The sequence below is a fragment of the Mugil cephalus genome, chromosome 11 (genome assembly GCF_022458985.1).
Source record: "Mugil cephalus isolate CIBA_MC_2020 chromosome 11, CIBA_Mcephalus_1.1, whole genome shotgun sequence".
Taxonomy (NCBI): Eukaryota; Metazoa; Chordata; class Actinopteri; order Mugiliformes; family Mugilidae; genus Mugil; species Mugil cephalus.
In genome coordinates, this window is record NC_061780.1 from 21,716,547 (window position 1) to 21,728,736 (window position 12,190).

Genomic DNA, 12,190 nt, shown 5'->3' on the forward strand with positions numbered 1-12,190 from the left:
GGACGTCCGGACGTGCAGACAGTGCATCTGTCCACAAACTAACACTTCAGTCTGGAGCACTTGAGTGCACATTTACACTTCAAGAACGACAACAATTAAGCAGAAGTTTGAATTCACGGCAAGTTGGATTCACATCCACACACAACAAAGCTCAGCAACATGCCTACACATGGGTAACACTTGAGATCAAGCAGCAATTGTGAGTCATAAATTCTTTCCTTAAAGAAAGAAACCGCCAAAAGATAGTACTTTATCAAGTCTCTTTTACGTGAGAAGACCATTAACTGGAAGATTTTTATTTATTTATTTTTTTGTATTTTTTTGTACACCGATTTCCTGTTCAATCCGATACTGAGTAAAATTCAGGCCAATACCAATACTTTGTGTGAATACGCTCCAATGTGTCTGGTAAACCTAAAAAAAAAAAAAAAATCATAGCTTCATAGCATTCATAGCCTTCCTTACTTATTTATTATAAACCCAGAAGTATAACTGAGGTAGTGTCCTCATTTACTATAGAGCTGAGCTAATACAACAAAAGAAAAACCAAACAATCTTACAAAATATATGAAAATGGTGTTTCAAACACTAAAAAAATAAAAAATAATAATAAAAAGACCATTAAAAAAATATTGTTTTATACTATTAAGAACTACTATAAAATTAAAACTTAATTCTGACTCTGTGCTCTCTTCTTCTGTCCTCCTCATCATAAATGCCTCATATTCTGTGTTGTGGTTTAACCTGAGTTTGTGTTTCACAAGGTTTGTTGAGTTGCAACAACTCAGTTTAGCTTCTTTCCACCGTGTTCCTACGTTACCTTGGATGACTGAAGTATCGAAAGTATCGATATCGAACACGTCGTATTGGAGAGATCCGATTATCCGACCACATTTAGAGACGGTCTGTGTCTCATTCGTCTTCTTTCCTTTGACAGTGTGAACACACAATGTGTCCTGAGTCACATTAAAGACCACCTACTCAACAGGGCTGCTCTGATACTGGTACTAGTTATGAATGATCACTGAAAAGCAAAAAAAATATATTAAAATTAATATTAAAATATTCCGTCCTTGAAGCTGTTAACTAACAAAATAATAAATAAATCTAAACAAGAATTAACTAGAGAAATGATTGAGTATGGGAAGGCTGTGTGTGATGCTGTGTCGGCACGCGGTTAATTATTGATGCTTAAATATATGATTAAATATAAGGAGCAGTGTGCAGTTAAATTGGGTATTTCCTAATGTCAGGACTGCATCTGCTCTCCTTCTATTAACCCCACAGCCCTGTGCTCGGGTTCTCCTCACACCTGCTCTTTCGTTTTTTTTTGAAAATCAATGTATTTGTTTCAGATTTTGACACATTTCAACGAGTCTTCCAGAGGTTTTCAAAAGTTTGCTCTCGTCAATAGCTCTCTACTCGCCTGCTTGTTCGTACCAAGTGTGGGTGTGATGCAGGGTTCACATTCCTCCAGAATTCAGCTTTGCAAAGTGGAATAAGGATTAATTGCATTCATTATCTATAACAGAAGAATACCCACAATTCTTTTTGGGGCATGTTTGGCTTGGGAATACGCAACATGTACCGAAGTACGTACCAATTGTAAGCTTCAGCTCTTAACGCTTCTGTGAGTCTACCAAATATACGCTAGTGTCATTACTGATATTGCACTTTCCTGGAGCATCTTCCCTGACACAATTTTTAAGGAAATGAATGCAAACTACTACTTTGCTCACCCAACTTGGCGCTTCGCATTACTCGTCCCAGTTCTTTCCTTCGTTATCAGTATCATGGGAAGATTCTCCCCTCTGCATTATCAGTTGCAAAAAAAAAAAAAAAAAAAAAAAAATGTTTCCTTTCTTTCAGAGAAAAAAATAAAGTGAGTTAGAAAGTGTATCCATGGAGATGACATGCAGGTGAATACGCCTCCACCGCTCAATTATTATTTGCTAAAAGTTTGTGTGAGTTTTAATTACAGTAATAATTATTTTGGCAGTGATAAATCAGAGCCTGATTTAACGGAGAAACTTTGTGGCTTCACTTGAAATGAAGTTGTGCAGTTAGCCGTGTTTGCTCAGCGTGTTATTCAGGAGGACTGCCGAATGTGAGCGTAAATACTCCGTGCACCTAATGGGTTGTTATTCCGGCTATGATATAATTGGTAATTCACACACACAGTTCACACACTAAATTATTAAACAGTCTTCAAGTTGTGTGTGTGTGTGTGTCAAAATGGTGTGTAACCCAAAAGGCATGACCTTGTAAGAGAACAAACTGTTTGGTGTTATAAATGCCGAAATTTCACATGCCCTCTTGGATAAGGGAACCTGCCAGTAACCCTTTAGTGAATCAACCTTGCTGACGTACTTGATCAAATGGGAAGAATTTACCGTCAACCTGCTGAACCAATGACACTTTAAGTTACTTTAAGTGACCCACACATTTGACCAAAGTTTGCATTAAGATCTGTTATTTTAAGGCGGGAGAGATGTTGACAGTTTGGTTTGTGGATTAGTCAGAGTAACTAGGATATTATGTTACTGTGCGATGGTGAATGTGTCCTTCTATGGGAAACCACAAGCTTTCAGAGGGAGACCAGAAGTTCAGTTAAATTCTATTCATATACCATCAATAATAAATCCAAATGCCTCAGTTTTAGGGATTACACAAGCTCCGATTTTTTAAAGTGTTATGTGATGAAAGTCAAGTTGACTAGTCGCTAATGATGTCACTAATAAAAACACAGTAGAAAGTAATGCTTAGCAACAATGAAACCTATATTCTTGACCTGAACGCATTTGCTGAGAACCGACAGCTCATGTGTTGCATATTGTCTACTGCAAATGTATAGCCTGTATAAAAACAGGCACCATAAATAGCATTTAATAGCTTTAAATCTTCCACATCTTGATGGAAGGTGGGATAGTTTAGCCATTTTGAGTAAAAAAGTAGCATTTCTCTGAAGCTTTGTACCAGCTAAAGGTCTAATAACTTTGACGATGTAATTCACTGTCAAACAGTTCCCTCTGGTGAAGTTGTTAACTGAACTGATGTCGATAGGATTCGCACCGTCCTCTGCTAGCATTTCCAGTTGCCTTTTCAGATGAGTGTGCATTGCAGTGGTACTTCTGTCGCATTTCAGGACCGACGTGTCACAGTAAAATGGGCTCCATCTTTAGTGAAGTATTTCCACACACTTGATGAACCGCTGCTAGTTTGCTGCAGCGAAACGTCGGGCTCCTCACCTGTCTTCTCTGAGGCGTCCATGTTGTTACCGTCTAGTCCACATGATGCTTAAACCACAGGTGTGTAACTGACAAACTAATTAGTCGACTAGTCTGTAGTTTGGTCTTCAAAGAGCCTGAAACCCCCAGAATACCAATAAGGATGTAGCTCATATGGGGGGACCAATCAGTTTGATACAAACATCTGAATAGAGCATACATGCAGCATCAATACATGATAAAAACACGCAGGTTACGTGAGCGATTGATAATGAATTAAACCAGAGCACAAATCTCAGAAGCTGATATGTTAACATTTCTATAAAAATCCCAAAACTCAGCTCTCAGTCAAGGACAGGGGCCTTTTGTAATATCAGGTCCTGTTACCAAAGTTACCAAACCACTGGGTGACAACTGAATTGCAAATATTCTTGCAGTGCAGTGGCCTAAATGCGGTCAGCAGGCATTCTTCACATGTTCTTCTTCCGTCTCAAATCCTGGATCCAATGCAACGTGTCCGACGACGTGGCAACAAAAGGTCACCGGTTTGAATCCCTTCAGGGGTTTATGTGGTTTAAGGCAACTAAACCCCCAAGTGCTGCACGCATGGCTGCTGCTGAGAGCGCTCACTATTGTGCGTGCGATAGGTTGCGAGGGATTAACGCAGGTGAGGGTAAGAGGGTCCAGTAATGTTACGACAACGCTCTGGGAGGAAGCGTGACTCGGAAATGAGATGGTATCCTAACAGCGGGCTATATTAGCCTCTGCTGAAATAACCATGGATGTAATAAGTAGAGAACCACTGGATGCTGGACTAAGAGATGGCACAACAAAGTGCCTCCCTGCTGGCCTCAATCATGGCCTCCCGCCTGGCCCGTAAACCTTATATTCATGTGGGAGGATGTTTTTTATAAATAATTTAAACCCTCTCTGGATTAAAAATTCATATAAAAAAAATACACAGATGCCTATCCTATGATTTTCGCCAGCGGGGGAGTAAAATACCACAAGTGACCACCTGTGAGAGTGAGAGGGTCTTATAGGTTGGGTCTAAGTAGCATCCACGTGAATGAATGAAAGTTCCCTGGGAGAACACTACACTGTATTGTCACAAGATGTTATCGACATCTCCTGTCAGTGGTTTTAATATTATGGCTGATCGCACATTTCCAGTGCCTCAAACACTTTATTGTTGTTATTTTCTCTTATTCTGATTAAAGTTCTGCACGATTATCACACACACACACGCACACACACATATATATATATATTTCATCCTCACATTTATAGCTCATAGTTTTTTCTTTCCGCTGGTTAGTCCTAATCAGGCACATTAATATTTGGAGGGAAAGTAGCATTTTGGTAATAACCGTGACGGGAGCACATTATGTTTCGGGGCTGCACCACATCAAAGACCCGTTTGAAAGAGCTGTTTATTTATTTGTTGTTTTGAACGGGAGGCCATTTTTATTTTTTTTTATTTTTTTTTCCATCTGACCTTGTTTCTGTGGGAACTCAACACATTAACTCAGAGCTTACAGGTGGAAAAAGAAAGAAAGTAAATCATTTCATCTGACCTTGCGCGTTCTCAAGTGTGGATAACAGGGAGAACTAAACACAACGGGTCAGCATCTGAGCGCTTCATTGTCCGTGAAGTTATGCCGCGCTTTTACACATTTCGGTTCCGAGTCTGCGTGCGCGGCTGTTTGCGGGCGCACGTGCGTGGGCGCGCTTGTTTTAACTTGCGTTTTCTCTCCCTCTCTCGAAACATTTTATTTTTTTATTTTTTTTTTTCATTTTAAACACTTTATCACAATATTGGACAATTCTCCTTTGCAGAGAAGAAGCTGGATCGATTCTTTCATCGCTCCTCATGGGCAATAATGATTTCAGGACCTTGAATAAACCGAACATTTTGTTCTGTTTGGATGCAGAGTGCAGCTTTGGCTACCGCGTTGGCCTCAGCCCTGATTTTCAATGAGCCCTGATTCACGCTCGGCTCTTTTCAGAGAACTAAATGTTTGAAATAGTTGTTCTAAGAAATGTTACTTACTCCTTCTTGTTTGTCCCCCCTCACCCACCACCACCACCCCCCTTCCCTCGCTGTACAGAGTGCAAGTTCCACTGCACCAACGGGAATTGCTTGCGTCTGGGCTCGCTGATCTGCAACCAGCTGAATAACTGTGGGGACAACAGTGATGAGGAGAACTGCCCTGTGGTCACCCAGCACCCTCCGCCGGGCATCTTCAACTGTGAGTGCCGCAGGACGCTGCTACACCTCTCTGCCTCTCTCCACAGCCGTTTCTTCTTTCCTCCCTCATCCTCCACTCTCTGCCTCGTCTCTTCTCTCTGCTGCTGCTGCTGCTGCTGCCTCCGTTCTGTCTGCTCCCCTGGGGGTCTCTCCTTGTCTTTCCTGGCAGAAACGATGCGGGTTGCTGATGTGCAGTCTGAGGGGTTGCACAGTCCTCTTTGTAGGAGTGGCGCACTTTCCGTAGAGTATAGTTTTCTGGAATGGATTTTGTTTTTGTTTTTTTGTGGCTGATGGATTTGGAAAAAAGCATCAGTGTCTGCATCAGACTCGGTTCAGAAGCTGAGTTGCCAGCCTTCAACTGGCACCGAGGACTCAGGAATACATTAAACTGCTTTTTAATTCACAGTCAAGTGGATCAAATCACACGAACACTGACGAGAATTAAATCCATATCCAAATATATACATCACGTTGCCCTCGCTAGTCCAAAACGTTAAACAGAAGCACCGGCCGAGGGCGTTTTCAGCACCAGTAGAAAGGCGGCTGCAGTCATGGAGCAGGACATGTCGGCTTGCTGCCCGGTTAGCATCAGGAGCAACACTCGAATCTGAAATATACACGACTGAATTCATTTTTGTGCTCATCAGGATCTGCTTGGTGTATATTGTGTCATTTGGGGGATGTGCGAGTGTCTGAATGCGTCTGTGTTTGTGTCAGTCTCTACTCTGAGGCTGTGTTTGTTGTATCGGCCGAGATCTGACGATGCATCTCTCTGATAAATCATGAGCAGCTTCACCGATCGTACTCAAATCTGATGCTTGTAGATGGGGTTAGACAAGACTCTTACACGATCAGGCATAACATTATGACCACCTTCCCAATCCTGAGCAGGTCTCTCTTGTTCCTCCAAAACAGTTGTGACTCATTAGAGAATGGACATGGGCCTTATGAGGGTGTTTATGGTGTCTGGTAACAGGATGTTGTTAGTTGAGGGGGGGGTCTTTGGGTCCGATGGGTTGAGGGGAGGGGCCTCTGTGGATTATCAGATACTTTGTGATCTGGTGAATTTGGAGGCCAGATCAACACCTTGTGCTGTCTTTCACGTTTCAGTTGTTCCCAAAGCGTTTGTGCATCCTGCCGTCAAGGAGTGTCATTGAGGCTATGGGGTGGGGGAGGGGTGGGGGGGCAGTCTGGTCTAGGTGGGTGGTACATGTCTAAGTAACATCTACAAGTATGTGAGGTCCAAAAGTTTAACCTAGAGGACACTCAACTGTCACAAGATGATTGATGTTATTCACTTCCTCTGTCAGTGGTTGTAATGTTATGGCCGATTGGTTTTCCAGGTGTTGACACACAGAGATGTGTCAGACATGCGATTACAAGTATCTCAATAAAGACTCCCAGTTTAAATTGCAGCGACTGAGTCCCGGTATAATTCTATAAATACACATATAGGAGCGTGGAGGAAACGCTCTTTAGCGAAGATACATTTCAGGCTGTTCCACATCCATCAAACATCTTCCTCAAAACGTTTCCATTTTTCTGCAGGTTTTTATTTTATTTTTTCTTATTTTGTCTGAGTCTCTCTTTCACGAGCACCCCGCCACATCCCCAACCTTCCCCACCGACGGCACCAACCACCTCCCCGCACCTCCCGCCGAGGCAGCACTGTCCAGGGAACGAGATGAGAGTGTTCCCCTGACTCGTCACGATCAATGGAAGCGCAGAGGGAGAGTGGGAGAGAGAGACAGAGAGAGAGAGATAGAGAGAGAGAGGGGGGGAGATTTAGGGAGAGACGCAGGAAGAGAGAGAGGGTGAAGGACACCAATGGGCTCCGATGGCTGTCTGCCAGGCCACTTTGATGTGCTGCAGCGTTCTCTTTCAACAACTTTTAGGAGGAGAGGGAAAACTTTTTACAGCAGCACTTTCATCCTTGGCTCTGTGAGTGTGTGTCTGCGTGTGTGTGTGTGTGTGTGTGTCTGGCGGCTTCTTTACCTTCCTCACATCCCACTCTTCCTCTTTCACTCCCCCGCCCCCTTACTCCCTCCTTCAAATGCATTTCACCTCTCCAACCCATCCAACCTTGTTGTTTTGTGAATTTATCTCTTTTTTTTTCTCTCTCCCTCTCTCTCTGTCTGTCTGTCTACCTTTCCAAAAGCTACTGGGAGCAAACTTTTTTTTTTTTCATTTTTCTTTTTTTATTTTGGGACGAGGGGAGGGGGGGGAGGTGCGAGGTGGGAGGGGGGGGCTCATTTCCAATGGATAGAATTCTGAGCCAGGTACTTAAAATATTTAGCTGTCTAGAACGAATGTTAATGTAAGTGTCTGCGGCTGGCGTTACGGAAAGCTGTACAATGATTGTAATTTTCTGAGCCGGTGCACATATTCTGGTGATGCCTGGGAGATACGGAGGGATGGATGGATGGATGGATGTAGGGAAGGAAAGGAGGCAGGGAAGGAAAAAGAGAGAGATTTTGCTAAATAAGAAAAATAAATAGTGTCAGGGAGTGAAAAGCGTGCACGCCAGACTCGGAGGGAGAGGAGAGACAAAGACGGGTTGGAAGGGAGACAGAGGACCAGGCTGAAACATGGAGGTGCGTGGACGGAAAACGAAGGGGGACGAGGAGGCGAAAGAGAAGAGGAGGGAAGGGACAGAGAAAATGTTTCTGTGGTAATGGAGTTTGCCATCTTGTTGCAGCCGCTGGCTGTTGCCGTGGCGGTGGCAGACAGATGGATCATGAATACTGTCTAGACACACTGCAGTCTGACGCCCTGCATCTCACTCCCTGCACCTCCTCTCCTCCTCTCCTCCTCTCCTCCTCTCCCTTTCTACTTTATCACAACAAACACAATTTAACCTGATAATACGTCTATATCAGACATAGTGCATTTGCCTCTCAAAGAATAATCTTGCATCTTATGTCTGATGAAGCCCAAGTAAATACTATTCCTGCACGACAGTTTCTACGTCCCCTGTAGTCAGTGTTGGGAGTGACATGTTACAAAAGTAATGCATTACTTTTTGCTGTGATGTAAGGCATTTCAAAAAACTACTTGTACTGTTTTACTCTGTACAAATGTCAGTAATGCGCGTTACAATGGATTTTAAACCTGAAATCAATTAATTTAATTGAGCTGTGTGTTTTATACAAATTCAAGATTTGAAAAAACCGAACAAATGTTAACTTCCTGTTAGTGCTAGAGAACAGCTGATTGGGGAGAAAATGACTGCGACTGCGGCAGAGTCGGACTCTACATTCATGAGATGGACGCATGCTCATTATTTTCAGCCGGTCGGAGACAAGGACACGAAGAACATTATAGTTAAGTTCACTTTGCGTGGAAAACCAAAAGATTTCTGCACCTCGTGCGAAGTAGCTCGTATTAAGTGGCGCCAGCTTTCTTTAGGTGCTCGGTTACAATATACAGCAGCAGCTTCTAGCAAACCTGATTTCAATATGAATACACCTAAATTTACAGCATCTCTGTCACAATATGTATTGAGCCATGAGTCACAATTACAGCCATTATATTGTGCTGCTGTTAGCCTAGCTTAGTCATTATAGCATTCTACATCACCTCCTCCTGGATGTGTAAATGAGCTCCACTGAATGCAATCACACATTTCCAGTTATTTCTGGTGAACGTAACTTAAAGGTAATGCAAAAGTAATGCATTTTTTCCTTGTGGCAACCATTTTGGCTCATCAAAGTGTCACTAGTAACTTTAACATCCTACATTTAATGCAGTTGGTATTATTCATCTGGCTTTTAAAGTGAGACTATGTGCGTTTGTTTTTAAAGAAGAAGTGATATCCTGCCTCTTGAAAAATGAAATTTAAAGTGATGCATTCATGCTCAGATCAATAAATCCTGCACCGTTAAAGAGTTTTTCTGCCCTGAGCTTTGTTTATCTGGTAGGACCTGTAGCTTAAAGTGGCTCGATTTAGCTAACGATTGAAAAACTTAAAGCGGCCGCGGTGTGATAGTAAAGACGAGGCAAAAGTGTAAATGTTCGTTATACAGGTTAGAGTGTTTAGCATCGGCACACAATGCCGCGCTCTTTGTCACAGCTCCTGCTCAGCAAGAGTCACGCCACACACCACAACAAAACATGTGTACCTCTCTCCTTACGTTGGGAGCAGCCACAACACATCAAGTGAGTGGAATTGATTTTCTGTGGAAATGTTTTCTGCAGAGCTCAATGTGGCTCAAAGGAACTGTAGCAAAATACGAGTTAGAACTGGATGTTATTTTTGAATCTGGGTGAAACTGCACGCTGTGTTCTGAACACACTGTGGTAATTTCTTATTTGTAATGTCACTGTATAATTTTATAACGTGCCTGAAGATTCATTAGAAACAGACAGCGGCGTAATTTGAAAGGGTTGTTTTCCCTTTTGCTTCATCACAGGGGTCTCTAATGTTTTTCAGGACAAGGACCCACAAACTGATGGAGAGATTAAGTAGGGACCCCTTAAATACAATATGTGTTCTATCTTTTTTATTTCAAATATGTGCAACAGTAGGATGAGTACGCAACAAACATAAACATACCTGATATGATCATACTTAACTGGTATATACTGTATATAATTGACAAATAAAGTTAAAAAACATTGACAAATTCAAGTTTTAACTTTAAACAAAGCTAAATGTATCAAAGACAGTTAATCACAAGCAGTTTTGGCCTCAGTAGTGAGCTACTCTGTTAGCTTCTGCTAATATTGCAGCGTGCCTCTGGATTTCAATTGTGGGGAACCTGCCTGAGTCAGCGTTTATTATCCTGCCATGTGATTGGCTCAGCAGCAGTAGGGGCGGGGCCTACTGTGTCCAGATTGACAGGTCTAGTGTGGCGCTGGTGCGGTGTATCGCTGAATGAGAAAAGATGCATAGATAGAAAAATAACATCTTCTGCCTCCATTTGTCCCTTTACTAAAATATACTGGATTCATGTTAATATGTATTTAAAGAAAAATTGTGGGTAAAAATAATAATAAAAAAAAATATGAAAAAATGTCTAATCAACCAAAGATTTTGCAACCCCCCTGCAGCACCTCCGCAAACCCCCTGTTGAAGTCCTATGCTTTATCATATGTAGTCTAGTATAAAACCTGTACTCAACCAGTTTGTCCAGACCTGAATATGTTTGCAGAGAAAACACCTGTATCGTACTTTCTTTTTTATCATGCATGCTACAGTCCAAGCCGTCAAAGCTCCTGATGTATGCACTGATCTGTTAATAATACACTTGTGCTTGCATTGATGCTTAGGCAAGTGCTGTCAGCTTATGCAGTGCATGCATACGGTTATCGACCCGCAGCCTTTAATATTTCCTTTGGACCCGAGCAGCCGTGTAGGTGAGGTTGTTTACTGTGAATATTAGATGGAAGTTCAAGACGAAATTGTCGACATGCTGCTTCAGATAGAGTATGGCCATCCTTTCACGAGCCCACCAACCAGCTCTTCCTCCACTTCATGATCTATCAGCTTCACGTGTAGAATATTTGATCAGCTGCCGCCTCCTTCTGTGTGCCGCGCTTTCAGCCAACAAGTCTGATGGTTGTTGAAGCACCTGGATAGCAGCGCTTGTAGACAGTGTCAAGCCTATTAAAGTAACATTTTATCTCTAAATAGCAGGGAAGACCCTTATAGAGGTCTAAGTGACCTTTGAAAGAGTAATGGCTGTTTAAAGGACCATTTAGCTCGAGGAGAACCTTCGGGGAGAATGTGTGTTTTTAAGAGTGCGTTCTACTACAGATCACAGGGCGAACGCTGCACGCTGACTGTTTGACTTCAGCCGGGGCTCGTGTCGGGGCTTTCTTACCTTGTTAGACTCTGCTGAAGTATAAGGCAGGGACAGAGGAAGGAGACCAGAGGATAGTTTGAATCGATTGTCAACTCTAGCTTAGCCATTGATCCCGGTCCAGTGTGAGCGGCCCTTCAATAGCATCCAGTAAGGCTTCAGGCCGGCTGATTGATCCCGTTTGTGTAGGAGATTCATAAATGTGAAGGCTCATTATTGACTACTCCTCCGTTCCCAGACTGTCTGAGTACTTTAGACAGGGTTGTTGTGCACCGTTGATAGCTTCAACATTTTTTTTTTTTTTTTTAAATACAGTAATGCTTTTTGTTTTTTTCTAAGGTCATATCTGTGTTGGAGGGAGAGCGCCTGACTTCGGAGGGAAGCTTGTCTCTACTTGCGTTTTCACCCATTTTAGTTATGATTGTTTTCAGTCGTCTGCATGTAAATCCAATCTATCACCACTTACTTTATCATGTAGCAACCAAGGAAATGTGTCTAAGTTCTGTCTGGTTTCCATTTGTTTCTCTTTTTAACAGATTGCGAAGACATAAAATAGTTAAAGTAAGATTGCGTAACTCCAGAGAGACAGAATGACACAATCCATTTAGAAATAAAAAGAAATGGAGATGAAAAGTAAACTGTAAATGTCTGTCATTGTCAATAATTAGTATTAACTTTTCTCTCACTAAGGAAAGAACTGTGACACTATCTGACTGAATATCAAGACATTTTTTGTCACAAGCAATAAAACACAACATCGTGCTTTAGATAAACCAGATTCAAGATTTAAGTTGTGTTCAGTGTCACTTCCACTTCCACAGTGTGAAATACAGTTTCTCCTAATCCCACTGTGCTAAATACATGTTGACAAGACACACATAATAACCACAGTGTTATTGTAGGACATA

At 42.2% G+C, this 12,190-nt stretch overlaps 1 protein-coding gene across 3 annotated transcripts in view; it reads left to right on the forward strand.

The window, feature by feature from the left end:
- LOC125016674 (low-density lipoprotein receptor class A domain-containing protein 4-like) overlaps positions 1 to 12,190 on the forward strand; it is a 232,025-nt gene that overhangs the window by 124,984 nt on the left and 94,851 nt on the right. For all 3 annotated transcript variants that reach the window (XM_047599309.1, XM_047599307.1, XM_047599308.1), the window contains exon 3: positions 5,339 to 5,479. In XM_047599309.1, the coding sequence (XP_047455265.1) occupies positions 5,339 to 5,479 (141 nt within the window). The remainder of the gene's footprint in view (positions 1 to 5,338; positions 5,480 to 12,190) is intronic.